The sequence below is a fragment of the Rhamphochromis sp. 'chilingali' genome (assembly GCF_963969265.1).
Source record: "Rhamphochromis sp. 'chilingali' genome assembly, chromosome: 17".
Classification (NCBI taxonomy): domain Eukaryota; kingdom Metazoa; phylum Chordata; class Actinopteri; order Cichliformes; family Cichlidae; genus Rhamphochromis; species Rhamphochromis sp. 'chilingali'.
Genome location: NC_137944.1, coordinates 32,190,079 through 32,207,656, shown reverse-complemented (window position 1 = coordinate 32,207,656; position 17,578 = coordinate 32,190,079). Strand labels below are relative to the sequence as shown.

General features: G+C 40.7%; 1 protein-coding gene across 1 annotated transcript in view; it reads right to left on the bottom strand.

Annotated features, from left to right (window-relative positions):
• Positions 1-1,187: 1,187 nt before the first annotated feature.
• Positions 1,188-17,578, bottom strand: part of shisa7b (shisa family member 7) — a 51,413-nt gene continuing 35,022 nt past the window's right edge. The window contains exons 7-9 of the mRNA XM_080862835.1: positions 15,882-16,103; positions 7,249-7,630; positions 1,188-6,465 (exon numbers count right to left, since the gene is read on the bottom strand). Of these exons, the coding sequence (XP_080718961.1) occupies positions 6,030-6,465; positions 7,249-7,630; positions 15,882-16,103 (1,040 nt within the window). The 3' untranslated portion in view covers positions 1,188-6,029. The remainder of the gene's footprint in view (positions 6,466-7,248; positions 7,631-15,881; positions 16,104-17,578) is intronic.

Here is a 17,578-nt window from a genome sequence, read left to right as displayed (position 1 = left end):
GTGCCCATTTACACCATATTTTTCATCACTTTTGCACAATAGGAAGGGGTTAATGCTTTGTACAACTGTATATAAATACATATACTGTTATTCATGGGTCAGTCATTTCAAACTTAGACTGTGCATCCAAACTTTGTTTAAATTCTGTCAGTGTAAACACTGCATACATGTTTAAAAGTGCAGTACATTGTGGCCTCTAGATGCACGGTTGGAAACCACAGTCAAATAAATACCCATCATAAAATCCCCCTTTGCATGTGAATAGGAGAACCAGTGTTAGTGGGTGAAACTGCTGAAGGCAGTCCATAGATTCAGTGTTTGCTTTACTTTAGACACAAAGGACACTGTATGGAAAAGGTTTTGTAAGTGTGCTGGTATATTAGCGTTCATTGTAACTTTATTAAAACTTAATAAAATAAACACAATTGTGAATATTTTATTTATACTTGTAGAGCCTCTTGAATTCTACGCAGTAGACCTTTAATGAAGACTGGATGAGATCATTTAAGGTTTTAATATTCCATATAAAAGAGAAAATGTACTGTGTCCAAACTATTATATAGAACTTGTTTGGCTCTTTTTTTTCTTAATTTCACACTGTGAGTTATATTCAGAATGTTAAAATGTGGCTTTAATAGAGAGCCCCTCAATGTAGGTTGAAAGAAGACATGCCATAGAAACAAGGGTGTAGGTTTGATTTAGGTAGAAGAGAAGATATGCAATAGCCTGTGTCAGCTATATATCAGTTATAGATGGCCCTTGAAAAATGTAACCAAAATGTACTTTCTGAAGTTTTCCTTAACAATTTAAATGTATGTAGATAGTTGATGTAAAATCGATCTGTAACTTTTAGCCGAGTTCAAATGCATTTTTGTGGAGTTTTTTTCTTAACCCTGAACATCTCATGTCGATGTCTCCATACTTAGGAATTTATGAAGGGTCAATAATTCTGGAAAAAAAGGGGAAATTTTCATTCCAACTTCATTTATTCAGAGGGCCTGTGACTCTGGGAGAAAAAAAAGGGGAAAAAATGAAATCTACTAAAAAAAAAAAAATTGTAAAAAGCAGAGGGAGTCAGGATCAACATTAAATATATTAATAAAAAGTTCTAAACATAAAAATGTGACCTAAATATTAAAAAAGTAATATTTAATCACACCACACAGAAAAACAAAGTTTAGTGGTATTTAATTTTATTGTTATTATCAATTAAACAGTATGATTTCTACAAACGCAAGAATCGATCACCAATAACAAAAGGGTTGCACATCTGTGAGACCTTTGTCTGGATATTCTTGGAAATAGACATGTAAGGGGATGTAATAAATAAATGTATTATACAATTTGAGGTATGCAGAGTAGCTTCGAGAATACAAATATGCCCAAGCCTGCCAACACCCCCCCAGTGGTTAAAACGCGCACACACACACACACACACACACACACACACACACACACACACACACACACACACACACACACACAGTTTGATCAGAGGACCAATTAACTGAACATGGATTATAACATCTGCATCAGACTTTTGAAGGTATGAGGAAAAATGAGCGAGACATTAAAAATATAACTGAATTCCCACGTCATTTACATCCACCCTCCCTTCTTATTTTTATGCCTCGTGCTCTTTTATGGTTCTAAAATCAGCCAAATCAGGTCACTTTACATTCTGCTCCACATCGGCAACAACTGCTCTCCACAGAAAAACAACCTTTAAATGCAATTAACGTTCTCCTCTTTCGGCCGTATTGCAACCTAAAAAAAGCTGCTTTTTATACCTTCTGTGCCTTTAAAATTTTCTCAGATGAAAACATTTCTTTTAAAAGACAAACAGCTTTTGTGGACATATATTAAAGGTACTTTTTGTAATTACCCTTGGGAGAATTTGATTGAGGTTTTCAGTCAGGTCAGATACTGAAAATGTTCATCTAGTGGGCGACGTCACGGTGGTTACGTCTGATAATTTTGGACCTATTTGTTGATCAAGACAAGGCAGTCGAACTGTTGGTTGGTCATAAATAAAAATGTGCTGTTTTTGACAAATAAAGGTAAGACTATTTGCACCCCATTCCAGCTTCACTTGATGCACCCAAACAGTGCATGTTTTATATATAAAGTCACAGTGGTTGTTTCTTCACATTTCTTTTTCATAGTTTTGTTTATTTTGGAACATTTTAAAGAATTTTTAAACATCAAAGTTTACAAAAAGTACCTTTAAACTCAAATTTCAGTGACACAAACTTAAACACCAATAAATTAAAGCACTCAGCTTCTATTAAAACACCAAAACCTGACACAATATAAGCCTTCAGTAAGTTACATTTTCAAATGTCTGAAAAGTCCTCACTTTGATGAACATAGCTCGACAAGAAAAGCTAACTGAATGATGTCCCTTTAAAAAAATGAATTTTTAAAAGAACGACAGGCTTTCAAAATGTCATTACAGCTTGATATGAACACGCAGTGACTCGAGTGCTGAAGACGTACTCCGAGTTTGGTCCAAACAAAAAGAAGAAAAATAAATAATAATGAGGTTCAGCATTCCTAAGAAGAATAAGAAGACACAGAAAGTTACACGCACGGGCACACAAACTAAAACAGACGCATGTACATGTACGCACATACACGCCGTGACATCATAAGTCAGCACTATGACATCACCAACACTGGCTTCTGACACCGTCATGCGTTTCTTCTTTTCTCTATGATTGCATCAGCTCTTTTTTGTTCTTGTGTATACAAAGGGTTTTTCTTCTTCTATTCTTTTTTTTTAAATTCCACTAGAAAGTTTTTAATACTGAAAATCCAGGATTATACATTAAAACTCACAGAGATTAAAAAAATAAATACATGTTTAAGTAGAAGAGAAAGAAAGAAAGCTCATGATGATAGCGTTCATAGTGTCATTGAGGGGGAACTTCTACATAAACCATTAACACGTGAGCACATGTATTAAAACACTAAAACTGGCTGGCAGGAAGCTTCACGCAGTAATCAATCATGTCTGTCTTTATCGAAATACAACCCGAGAGTGGAACCTTAAACAAGGCCTCTCTTGAAACCCCAGAAAGGGTATATCCAGCCAGCGTGGCCAGAAGGTCCATCTCACAGCCAGAAAACCAAAAAAATGTACAAAATATGACATCATTATGGTCAACGCTTCTCCCGCAGCTTTTTAAAATGGTTATGTGTCTTTACATGGTACACAAAAGTTCTTTTGCTTTGCACAATTTCCTTGCATTTAAATTTTTTTTCTCTCTAAGCAAGAAGAATAAAAATAAAAATATCTGTGAAAAATATGCACGAGCATGCCTCCCGACTCACAGGAAAAAATGAAAATGAGAAGCAGAGACTGTACAGAGCATAGACACACAAAGATAATTCATTTTAGCCCTTGGTGTGAAGTGTCCATTGTCCCCCCCCACCGCCTAAAACCCATTTGCCACCCTTCCCCTTCGTACGAGGTGAGCAGCTGAACTTGCAGGAAAACGTGTGGTGCTGTAGACGTACAGGAGGGTTGGTTTAATACCAATCGGCGGCAGAAACAAAGCCCTCGACCCCTCTACAAGCTTGCCATGAAAAGTTTTGAACAGTTCAGGGTTTCCGCCAGAGAAGTTGTCGACCCCAGCCACCATTTAACATTGCTGATGTTGCACCTATAGCAGAAACATTTTGGCCATTTTGTTGAGCGATAACAAAACAACCCTGTTTCTGGGTCCAAATGTAAAATTAATGGTGTTAAAATGGGATTTTTGGTTTTTGAAAATGATTGCAGCTCCATCTGAAATCTTAATAACTGCCATCCAAAATCACTTTACCAAAAATCAGAAACTATTAAAATTTTTTCCTCCAAAGCTAGCTATCCTAGCCATGAGCTAACGGTGTCTCAGACACAAAATATTTAGCGTGCCGACTAAGATTTCAGTGTAAGCAGTCAACTTAGGCTCAGGACTTTTTACATTTTTCATAACCTTGTGTCATGGATGAGGCTCAGATGTTATCTTAGGTGAAGTGCGTTCCATTTTTATTACCTTCTTCCGGTCAATGAAATCATAGGAAACAAAAGATGGACTTGGCTTCTTGGTCTGATTCAATGAAGACATCGGTCTCAGCGAGAAACCTCAACTTGGACTTTATATTAGTTTGTTTTAGACTAAACATAGCTCTATATGGCAAATGGCACCAGTTATATGTCAACTAGCTTAGCTTCACTTGACAAGATCAACTAACCTAATTCTAACTCCAGCTTAGTAAACCTTCTTTTCCATGATTGCTGGAATGTTAAACTTTACTGGGAGAACGAGCGCACAGATCCTTTTATTCAAGCTTGGAATTTGGAATTTTTTAACTCTCAAAGTTTCCTCAATGACTCTTTTCTTTTGGGACCCAGAAATGCCCAATGATGTCAGACTTAATATGCAGTTAGCTCTCACTTTATATCTCTGGATACAAATTGAGTGTTTTTTCCCACTTTACTGTGCTATACCACCCACAGAGCCCACAATATGGTTATAGTTGTTCACTTATGGCTAGGAATCATGTAGCTTACTGTCATTTGTAAATAGTAGATGTCCACCAAAGCTAATGCTTTAAGTTTAACATTGTTTTCTATTTTCTTTTTTAAATTATTGTACTATTAGCTGATCTGAAAAATGGGTAACAATAAAAACAGGATAATAAGATACATTAGCTAACGTTACAAATGTAGCTTTTGTTTATAAAAGTGTGGGAGGTGGTCAATTAAAAAGCTGCTAAGTCTATGGTAGACTGGCGGAAACCCTACAGTTGCTGAAGAATGTTTGGTCAGTCAGTCAATGTATGAGATTGGCTCAGTTCAAAACTTTCTTAGCCTACGAATTACACAATGTTTCATAGATGATATACACCCACTAGATTTCACTGTACAAGAGCATAGTCAGCTAAAATCATACTGCAAAGTGGACTTCACTTGTAAAGCCCGGTCACACCAGAAACACAGGCGAACATCTGGATTCAAAATGTTTTAGAAGTAGCAACTTGAGACATTCACAATAGCTCCTCAACCTTCTTTATTTTTATCCTTCCCTTTATCATTAACTGGCACTTAGTTCTTGGGAGTTTTCGTGAAATGCTGGTGTGACTGGGCCTTTATGGCAGCGCTTTGACTTGCTTTTCGTCTCTAAACGGCTCATTTTATTTATTTATCTTTAGCTTGAGTGAATCGAGCTATAAAGAAATCAAATGAGAGTTAACTGCTGCATTATTTCAGCAGTTTTACTTTGATAGTCCAATCACGACTAGAGAAAGAAATGACAGACTGATCATATGACCAGTCTTTACATTACAAAGTGGCTGGCTAAAGGATAAATATGTTTTCAACTAAGTATACACAAAATCCTACAGGGCTCAGTTATGCTAATATTATTATTAGTAGTAGTAGTAGTAATAGTATCAGGTTAATTTCATACAAAAGCAACTTGTTTGGTTTTAAATACTTGTATAAATACACTGACAAGCAAACCCGTCTGCCTCTGCCTCGGCGCTCTGACATCCACAGTGGATTCAAAGATGGATGAATTTCTGTCGGAGCACTCGAGGACTCAGAGGACAGCGCAACAAAACTCAAGGACAATTCAACAAATTTGACTCAGTGGATATCCTTCAATAAAAGTCACAGCGAATACCCAGCAGCCTTTAACTGCTTTTTTCTTTTCTTTTTTTTTTTTTGCTCTTTACTTGGGCATTTGTCTTCTCTTCACAAAGAATAGGTGAAATTTCTCTTTTCCAATACACAAGTGACAAAGAGAGAATCAATTGGCTTTACTCACTAATGTTGCCATCCACCACTTTTTATTTTATGAAGGGGGCTGTGTGCAGCTGAGAGCAGCCCTGTGAGGGAGCCAGCTGATATCAAACCACTTGCTTGTTTCTTTGCCATTTCCTGCTCATATCTTCACACTAAAAACCTCGCTGCTTCCCTCTCTTCATCTGGTCTTCAGCTTCTTTTCATCTGCACCTCTTCTCCACCACTCTTCCTCTCACACTGTCACCTCATTCTTACTCCCAGTCCGGAGTCCCTGGCCTCCACCTCCTCCGGGGATGAAGTGCAGCTGTTCAATCGTGTTCTGCCTCTTGCTGGCGAAAGCCATACGTCGGGCGTTGGGGTGGCCTCCACCTGTCCCGCCGTGGGAGTCCCAGCCACCGTGCATGCCCATGCCGGACATGGTCGTGGTGCTGCGGTCGTGCTCGTGGCCTGATGTGGGGTGGGAGTTCATCTTGATCATGTGGTGGCGGTCCATGGATGGCGTGACACAAATGTTCTGCTGTGACTGAGCCTTCTGGTGGTGGCTGAGCCGGCCCATGGTGGGAACCATCCCGGTTCCTCCCCCTCGCTCACTCGTTCCCGGCAGCAGACCCATCGTCATCAGCCGGTCCTCCAGACGGTCAGGGGAGACCAGGAGCCGCTCATGGGACCTGGAAACACAGACTTCTTGTCAGTGTCATAAAAGTATTACAATATTTGAATATTAATTTTACTGGAAGCTTTATGATTTGAAAATGGTATAGAGTACTTTCCTGGGTATTGGAATTGAATTCAAAGTTCTAGTATCACGACAACTCTAAGGGGGACCATCTTAAATTGTGGAAATTTGAAGTATAATGCACTTTTTCAGCTCCATGTTTTTATTTATTAGAGTAGCTTTGCATGATGATAATGGTTAGTCTATGGGTATTCATGGAAATGGCAGAAAGGCACAGCTGGAATTCATTTTATTTAAGAGTACCGACAACGAGACAGCCTGTTAGGAAAAGCACTAAAATCAAAGCTGTGTTTTGAAGGATGGATGAGCTACACTGTGTCAAGCTCAAACTTTAAAGATTACTTTTAGGACGTATACGATTTTAACTAGTTAAATAAGGTATAATATGGGACCTCTAATATATCCCAAACAGAATTTTTGTTACCTAAATTTAATAGCGTGAACCCTCACTTTGCCAGACTCTTTAAACTTTGATGAAACTGTCCCACTCTTGATACTGATTAAATATTACACCCTGATTCCCTTTGTTCTTGTGTTTTCTTAATGGGATTTGACTCATCTCACCTCCATCTTCTCATGTCATCTCATATCTCTATGATCCCTTCTTTTCTCTTGTCTTCCTCTTCTCTGATCTGACTCCTTTGTCTTTAGTATTTCATCTGCTGCTTCTCTTTGTCCTATCTGATCACACCTCACCTCTTATCCCCGATCTCACCTGCGGAGCGTCTGTGATGTAGAGCTCCTGCTGGTGCTCATCATGGCTTTGTAGTACTGGTGTTGCTGGTTCTTGGACAGGCGGGACAGAGTGTTGCCTTCCCCAAATGCCAGCAGCTGGTCCTGGGAACGGACACGGCGTGGTGGCCTATCGAAGCTGGAGCTGGTGTAATGTGTCTGGGAGGGGAGCGGGTATGGGTTGGGGGTGGAGGGCGGCATGTGGAGGTGGGGCCGAGAGCCATGGAGTGGTAGCGTGCCTCTGGATCCCAGCGTGTAGTCCCCTCCAAAGGGCAGGTGGTGCTGAGAGGAGTAGAAGGAGGGCGGAGCGTTGTTGGAGCGGCGCTTGGAGTTGTAGTAGCTGGAATACTCATCAAGTTCTTTCTCTGATTCACAAAAACACAAAGAGAAATGTGTAATATGTAAAAAGCTATTTTGTATGTTGATGATTAACACAGAATGATAATTATTGATGATTATATACAGCTGATTGTTTGGTTTGATAGGAAAGGTGTAATCACTGTAGTCATTCTCAGGTAAGTCTCTGGAATTAACATAAAGATACATTGTTACAAATTTAAAGTTTGATTACTGAACAAAACTTTCACAGAATCAGAAGTTGTTGCCTTTATGGGACTGGAGATAACATGGACAACACATTACTCCACAAGCTTGCTGTGAAAAAAGAGGGGGACCACAATTTGCTCATGTTGTATTAATCAAGGTAGAGGCCATGAACTCATCAGGAAAGGGTCTCTCTTTTATACAACACCCCCTGCAAGTCTTAAGAAAAAATACAGGTTTAGGTTTGAAATGCCTTCATGTATAATCTAAGCTTGCTGGCTACATTTGCAGTATCATGCATCTTTTACTACTGTACACATATATGAGGTATCCCATTAGTTTTGCATCCAGGGTCCATTGTCATCACTCACTGTAAAAACTCAACCGGCCGAGAAAACAGAAAGTATAAGGGAAAACTAAAGGAATCCACCCAGCTTTTAGAAATGATGAAGCCTTTCAGATGAGAGGTGAAACCTCTTCAAAAAGCCTTTGACTGAACACTTAAGATTACTATGACCTGGATGACTGAGACAAAGGACAAAGCACAAATATGCTAGGAGGAAGTGATAATTAAATATGTCACTGGAGGTGGATGCTGGTGTGGTGGAGGTGTTGAAAGAGCATGCAGGGCAGCACCGACTCCATCAGGTCTGAAAGAGAGATGGGAAATGTGGCAGCTTAAACTGAGAGGCTGTGTTTGATATATGACGTGCGAGTGAGCCGTATGTATGTGCGGCTCAATCTCAATCTATGTACAGTTCAAAACCCCATTTGTATTGAATCCGCTTCAAAAGTTTAGTGATGTCCGGAAAAATGTATATAGCATCAAATCAAAACAGTCTACTCCTGACGCTTTATATTGTCAGGTAAATAGGCTACAAAAATAGAGAGAAACCCCCAACAATCAGATGGCACGCTATGAAAAAGCACTGGGTGACAGTGGGAAGGAAAAACTCTTAACAGGAAGAAACCTATGGCAGAAGCAGGCTCAGAGAGGGGAAGATACAAGATTCAAGTACAGATTTCACACCGTTATGGTGTCCCTAATGACTCAGTTCAAACATCGTGCTAATTCCAATACAATATTTTTAAGCCTTTGTTTAAAAAGGTTAAAAAACTGCATTTACATTCATGTTTACTACAGCAATGACATTTAAATTGTTAATGAGGGCATCCGTCAGTAGAACAGCTACCTAATGGCCTCTTTGCCATCTATTTTCCCATAGATCTTTGAATGCCTCCTTAAATAATGTCTCTGTTTTAATGTCCGACTGTGCACATGTGACAATGGTGCAAGTAACTGTCCTGTGAATTCACAAGTGTGCAAGTGGGCGTCATGTGTCATGACTCCTACATGCTCCATCCTCATGAAAACAGTATTTCTAGTCACGAGAGGCAGCAAACGATCCCCTGCTGTCTGCTACATGTGAGAAAGGACAACTGCAGATCCCAAAAATGTGGCTCGGTGGTACTGTTAGTTACTCATGTGTGAATATGGCTTCAGTTAAAATAAGGAAGACAAGAGATTTAGAGAAAACACATCTTGAGAGGTCCATTTAGTAGCTGGAGAGCAGCAGTAATAAAATATTATGATCTTCATCAACATCAAGAGATGTTGAAATTAAAATCGTTTACTAAAAATTTTAATGCTTCTTGTCCGTGCAGGAAAAAAGTATCAAAGACCTGCTCATGAAGATCATGCAAAGAGCTCAAATTCACTGACATAATAAAGCTATAAAGCTACTAAATGGTCTTGTGAGACTGTGAGAATCAGATAAAGAGTGGAGCAATAAAAAAGGGAGAAGCAGGTGAAAATGAAAGAAAATATAATATCAGAAAGGGCGAACAAATTAGAGCAAGAAATGTCTTGTGTAGCAAGAAACTGACCTTAAATGTCTTGAAAGAGAAGAAAGAAGAATCCAAGAGAGAAAGGAGGAAATGAAAAAGTGAGAAAGACATTTTGTCACAGGAGGACAAAGACAGAAGGCACAAATGGATAATGCAAAAGGAGAGATACGCTGTATATTGCATGAGGCATAAAAGAATAAAGGTAGAAGACAAGCTCAAGGCCAAAGACAGAGAGGACGTGAGGTGAAAATAGGCTTTAAAGGTGGCGAAAGAAGATGTTTCACAGCATAAATGATGTGAAAACAAAGAAGTCGAGGGACAACGTAAAGACAGAAGAAAGGAATGACGGAGAGGGAAGCAGTTAGTCAGTTTCACTAACAGTGAGAAGCAGTGCTTCTGTGCGTAGCCCGAGCCCACTTTAATCTTCAAAGCAATTCCATGTAAGCAGCTCCCCAAGAGCCAATTTAAAGCTGACCTTTAACCAGCCACCTCTCTCTACCTCTGCATTCCCTCTTTCCTTTTCTTTGCTCTCCCTCTCAGGTCTCTTCCCCTCCTTCTGTTTGCCTCTTTGTCTTCACTATTCTCCACACTTTTCTTTTTTCCAGTCTAGTTGTTGTTGCTTTTTCACCTTCTCCTCGCTGTTCAGGCTTTTCTCTCTGCTTCTCTTTCCTCTCTCTGTCCTCAACCTCTCCCTCCTCTCAGTCTTTCTCCTCACTCTCCCTCACGCTCTCTGTTTACTCCCCTCCAATAAGGCTAAATTATCTCAAGGTTTCTCCCTGGCTGCCCTCCTTAGACAAAGAAGCCTTTATCAGTGTCCTTTCTGCAGCGCCGTCTGGGGAACGGCATCAAAAGGATCACGTTTCAGAGAAAGGCTGACGGGAGGCCATATTCCCTCTTTATGTGTCACAATGACAACTTTTTATTCTCCATTTGAAGGAGTGTTTCACCAAAACTGACATTCAGGGTGGTTTTCTTTGAAAAAGCAGGAATCTAATAATCAGACAAGTAGAAGTGAATGAATGATTCAGCCTGAATCTGCTTAACAAAGGGTTTTACATTCCTCTGTGAAAGCGATCAGTGTCTGGGAAATAAAATCATCCAGCACAGACAAAGTGACTGCTTCATGTTTAAAGTGCTCGCTGCCATCACTGCAAGTCTGGTGTAGTCAGATCCTACAGTCCTTAGTAGATTCAGTAGTATAATGTCAAACGTGAGCTACAACTTAAGGCAAGTTATCTTTGGGATGTCTGAAACTTAAGAGCAACATTGACTGAAGTTAAACGTAGCCACAATGACTGGCTGCGACATCGTGATGTAAAGCTTCTAGCTGAGCATTTTGAAATCAAACCTGGTAAAAGACAACGGACCAAAAGAAACACTGCACACTCATATGACTTGAAATTTGAAAGGTAGAGTGTTTCCGGTTTTTCCTGTACATTTCTCATTGCACTTCCTTTCAAAGCCAGAGGAGTCGCCCCCTGCTGGCCATTAGAAAAAAAGCAGATTTTGGGCACTTCAGCATTTGGGGTGAAGTTAGTCTAAAAAAATAGCTCCTACCCCCTTTTCTTCTTTCTTGTCATTAGTGGAAAACATCAGGTGAAGAAAAGGTAAATGTGATTTTAGAAGGACCTGAACCTCAGAGTACTAAATCAGCATATTACCCCACTTTTTCCAGCTGATTGAAGTGAAAGTTCATTCACGATAATCCTGAATGGAGAACAGACATTACCAATGCAGCCTGGACCTTAAATGCACTTTGATTAATTAACATAACTCATACTCTGGATTTAGAGAGTTTATATAAATCCACTTTCTTCACATGAGGCGTAAATAAAGAGGTTACTACAGAAGTTTTGAGTTCAGCTCTGGCATGAACTGGAAAACTATAAGTAACATTTCTACAATCTGCATCAGTTTATGTGTCAGATGGTGTGTTGGTATGAACGTTGGGATGGAAATAGCTCGAGTCCTTTCATAAAGGATGCTCCAGTCCACTGCTAAACGAGGTAACACAGGAAGCACTGGCGCACCTTTCCTCAGTATTTGGAGAATCTGACCAGCTCTACACGGATGCTTCCGGGTCGCTTCTCTCAGTTAGGAAACACTGCCATGAAAAATCGTCTTTGACTGCATCATTTTTGGGGGATTTTGTTCATGTTTACGTTTAAGTCATTTCCTGCTGTTACTGTTACTTCCTGTCTCTGTTAGTGATCCCTCTTCTGCAACTGTCTGCTTCTCCCGCAACACTTCCACCTCTGTTGAATCTGCCACACCTGTTTACGATTAGCTAAGCTGTGTGTGTGTGCGCGTGTATATGCAACCAGTGGAGCTTCTTCTGTTCATGTAGTCAGTTCATGTAACTCCATGTAGTCAGCTTTTCAGCATTACATTAGTGTATCATAGTGTTTTTCCTTTTTCTTTTCTCATGTGGGTATGGGCTGAGACGTTTTCACACACAGCCAGCTGATCTGTGTAGGTTATCAGTAACTAATTTGCTCATTGGAAGTTTGAATTTCACTTCTTTGATTGTCATTGTGAGTTTGAAATTTCCTCCATAAAACACACCAACCCTGTACATTTCCTGGTTCCAGCTATTCTGTTAAATTCAATTTGTTTATACAGCACCAGTTAACAACAGCTACCCATAAGTGCGTTATATTTTAAATAAAAGATCCTACGTTATCAGAGGAAGAAGTCAATCAGACAAATCTCTGAGTAGATTCAGACTCAGGGAGGGGCAGCCATCTACCACGATTGGTTAGAGTGTGAAAAAAGGACAAAACAAAATCAGCAAGTTTCACTTAAAATTAAAAATATGCAGTTTTTCTAAACTCCTGCACGTATTCCCTCGCATCGTCTCTCAGTCATGGAGCAGAGAGAGAAAACAGAGCCACCTGCACACAAACCTCAGAAAACACTCTGTCAAAGTGAAGTGCATGCTACAGCTCTACTGCAAATGTTTTCCTTGGTTTTTTCTTCATTATCTAGAGGTGATTTCTAATTATCAAACAAAATGCAGTGCTCATTCATGCTGCAGGAACACGGCCGCCTGCAATATAAATTAATGTGCTCAGTCATTTGAGGAAGTGCAATTATATGAAGGAGGGACAACAAAAGAGAGAGAAAAAACATGGTGACCAAACAGAAGAAGAAAAAGGAGAAAATAAAGAGGTGAATTATGGGAATGGCATCTGCTTCTCTCTGGGATTTTTCGAAATTTCCTTAAAAAGGCTGCAGGACATCGACCGAGATGCTCATTCATGAATATGAAGGTTTCTGTTCTCTGATGTGAGGAAGCCTTTTTATCTGTTGAAGTGTTTCCTTATTTTGATTGAATTGAAATAGTAAAGAATCTCATCTGGACTCTTCTTCCACCTCATTAATGCTTCCATGTTCACGAAGCGCCACACCGCTTACACACGCACACATATGACCCCCCACGTAGTAACAATCCATCACTCAGCCTGCAGAGGCGACTCCCCTCCCCCTGCAGTCTTCGGCAATCACAGGGCGAGAGAGGCGACCAGCCACTGCCTCTCCAACGTCTTTTCTTCTCCGTCGAAGGCAGCCAGGCCCCTGCGGACCAGCCAGCCAACGCCCCTCCCCCTGCCTCCACATCTCTTTTTCCTTCAAATCCCTTCTTCCTTTCTTTCACTGCCTCTCTCTCCTTTCTTCTCAGTCTGCTCACTCGAGCTCACAGCATCTCCATCTTCCTTACCATCTCTTTTCCCCCATTAATGCTGCATCCTTATTCACCCAGCCAGCCTTCCCCTGATTTTCCTCTTCTGGTTAACAAACCTGCTTCTCTACCCTCACCCTGCCTCATGTTACCATGCTGCCTTCCCATCTCCTTCAACTTCATTTATCTTTCCTCTCCTCCTCCTCCCTTCCTTCTTTCTTCTTTATTATCCTCTTTTCCCCCACTGTTTCCTCAATTCTCCCTCATCTCATCATCCATCTAACTCCATCTTCTTCTCCATGTCTTTGGCTGTTTAGCAGAAGCAGTTTACACATTCAGACAACACACTGAGATGATTATTTGTCACAAACTCAGGTGGCCATGCCTGGTACCATCATTTAGGTTCCCTGCAGAATCAGCAGCCTGAAATTTTACTAACCAGGCCACAAAAATGCAAACACAGTCATGGCCAGTTTATATGAATAAAACCTGCTCACAGTTTAGTTGGCAGAGACATGATTTGGGATTTGGATGACCAAAAATCAAACAGTAACGTAACCAACTATTTCTATCGACCTCAGTTATGAGTTCATCCGTATAGCAAACCAGCTGAACTGAACCCTCCCTAGCAAATACTTTCTTCATGCAGTCAGTATTTTCACATTAAAGGGAACTTATAAAGAAAGTGAAGTCGTGAATATGGGAAAGAGTAAAGCTGACGGTGCAGTAACACCATTTCACTCGCGTCTGTAACTAAAAACAGATCTGCGAGGACTAAAATGTATTTACAGCCACTTTAATGAGAATCAGCGCAATCAGTCTCAGTTTTTCCTCAACAGGTTAATAATACGACATCAGTGATCAGGACTCTCTGACAGCGAGCGGCAAAGAGGAGGAGGCGACACGACTGAAACAGTCAATCCAGGTTGAGTGAAACATAACATTTTCAAGTAAACACCCGTGCAATTAGTTTAATCAAAATCAAACCCCTGTTCAGCTGTTCAGTAACTTTAAACGTCAAGAAAAGCCAATTTTCACCTACTTCGTCTGCCCCCAGGTTGATCAGCATAGCAGCAGCACAGTATAATCAAGAGGAAACAAACACAAAAGTGTGTGTCACTGTTATGCAGAGACCCCAGATGACGGGCAGTTTGTGTTTGACACCAAAAAGTTTTAAAGGGATGCAGAAGAAGTCAATCTTTAGGCAGGAGTATGTGCAAAAACATGGTAATTAACAGCAAAAGAAAAAAAAATCAATCAAGGAAACTAAAATAAAACTAAAGAAAATACTAAAATACTACAGAAATCACTCTCTCACGTTCCCCTGCTTCTGCCCCAGTCACTCTCTGCTCTGGACCTAATCAAACATGTCTTCACTCCCACTGGTTACCAGCTGAGTCCCAGGAACACTGAGGACTCATCAGAGGCAAAACAATTAAACGAATTAAGTCTGGTTGAATTCAGCTACCAAAATACACCAAAAACAGAAACACATGTGATCAGTGATGACACACTCCACTGACAATATCTGGGAATTGGGCACAGTGAAAAGGGGGAAGGCGTGACAGCTCCACTGTCACACTGACAAACTGCTTGTTTAGCTTTCTACTTTAAATTTGGTGCATTTCTTTTAAACTTTGCTGCAGGCTGACAGCAGCCGTCCTCTCTCTGCCTGTGATACCTGCAGCGTTGAGTTTAAAGGAGAGCACGGCATTTTCTGGTTTTTATGAGATATTTTAGATTTAAATGTCAGTTTAAAGACATTTGCATTAATAGAATATATGTTTTATTGCAATTTCTCCAGGAATTGCACACTTCTAGTTTACTGGCAACCTGCCCAGTGTGTACAACACTTGTTGCTCAATGTTAGCTGGGACAGACTCCAGCCATTCTGTAATCTTATTTGGACAAGCTGCTAAGAACATGGATGGATTTTACACTAAAAGATGGAGGAATTCTCCTGCAGGCAGGGTCAAATGAAAGATGCCATAAAGTGAATAAAAGTGTAGCGATCGAAGTTTTGAGAGTCCATCATCGGCTTACTAGTCCTCACTTTATGACAAACAGATGCAGATAATGTTTTTGTGTATGCTCTGTCCTCATCGTAGGTGCTGTGAAGATTAATCAGCAGTTTTCTGAACACAGAAAACTGTTATCTTCTGTGTTTTGCGGGGCCGGTGTTACAGCCCCTTCTTTGCCTTCTGGCCAAACTTGGTCTTTTTTGAAACTTCCAAATCAATCTGCTATAGTTGCTCTTTTTTGTGATTCACAACTACGTCCTATAAAGTCTCAAAGTATAAACTTTTAATTTATCTTTGTATGACTACATTTGCTTTTTTTCATAATAAAAAGTAATGATTTCTTTGAAAATTTGTAGTGTAATCATCAACACTTAAGAACCAATCAGACACAGCTGAGGCCTTGTGTGCGTTGTTTCACTTGAAAGCTCCCAGTGGTCCTGAACGCTCAATCAGTCCCACTTCATCCCTCACTCCGGTTTCCCTTTTTCCTCCTTTTCCATCCCTTTATCTCCCCCAGCGACTCACCCAGCCTCTTCAGCGAGCTGTAGCGGTTGATCTCAGGTTTCATGTTTGCATCGTAGGACGGTGGCAGCTGAGCCAGGTTGTGGAAGGAGTGCGAAAAAGACGGGTGGCTGCTGTTGTGTCTCAAGACGCTGCCGCCGCCGCCTCCCGCACCTTTGCTGCTACCAGAAATCAGGGTGGGCCCGGAAGTGAGCTGGGGGGTGTTGTTCATGCGGGATCCACGCTCTTGAGAGAGAGAAAGACAGAAAGAGGTGGAAAAAGGAAAGAAGAGATAGATGGAGAAGTGAGGAGGAGATGAGGGGGAGAAAGGAGAATGAAGGAGAGAGAAGGTTTGGAGGATGAAAGGAATGATGTGTAAGTGTAAAAGAACAAAGAGAAGGAAAAGAAGAAGTGAAAGAGAGAACAAGAGAAGATTATACAAGCTGGTTAACTATCAGTAAACAGGAAGTGTCTCTGAGCTCCATGGAGACCATCTATTAATACAACTCTGTGCTGTTCATCTGAGGCTCAATAAGACGAACGTATCAGCCACATGTAAATACACAGAAATACACTGATAGCTTCAGGAATCTACACATTCAAGCACACGCACATATTCACATTTATGCAAAGTGCAAAAGCAGCACAGCGATCAATAGACATAAAAAATGATTTGTCTTATGTAAGGTTTGCGGTATGGGGGAGGGGCAGGGGTGTCTGTTTTGCGGCACGTATACTCATATCCATTACATCATAAGGTGTACAAGTACATTCATAGTTTCCAAACAGCAAACAAACAGCAGTGGAAATGACCCAACATGTAGGTGCGCACAGGTCACCTGACGTGTCGGATCTGTACATTCAAACAGAGGACAGAGGGACACATCTGCAGTGGACAAACACATGCCAGCCATCGCTGGAATAGCATTACAGAGGAATCTGAGAAGCTCGATTGACTGCTAAATGTCAGCAGAGGATGTTTGAAAGGTTAGAAATATGAGGAAAAACTATGAAGCAGCGATTAAAGCTTGCGTAACTGTGGCCATTTGCTGCTGCTTCCTGTCTTAGACGCAGATATAATCAATGGTGAGTCCATTCGGGGTGGTAACAGCTATGGGCTGCGATCTTGTTAAGATAACTGCAGGACATATACTGGTCATTGACCATTGACAGTAATGGGCAATAATGGCCAATGTTGTCTCTGTTAAGTGCCACCCAGGGAACACACGCCACATCGACTTCTGTACCGTGAATTCTACATACACTCACACATACACACACACGGTGGGGAAAAAGCAATGCTAGCTCTGAGCTCTGAGATCATATGGCTGTAAAGCAGGAGCTGAACAGCAGGATGCAGGCTGTGGAGGAAATAAAAGGTAGAAAGCATCAAATGTCCTACCAATTGCTCTGTGTTTTCGTGCCACCATGCTAAATTAGCCTGGTAATTTCCATGAGTGAGAGGTAATTGATTTTTTTTTTTTTTTTGAACACCTACGATGGCTGACAGAAGTTTGGTAATGGTGTCCGGGAAAAATGAACTTTGCTCAGTGTGAGCCGAGTATGTGACTCAGAGAGTTGAGGGGTTTGTGATTGTGTTGTACCAGGAGGCTGGTAACTTTAACACAGGAGGGAACCAGACAAGTGATGCAAAGGAGGTTCTAAAGTCTAAAATCTCACCTTTAGAATCAAAAATATTGAGTACAAACCGGCACAACTGA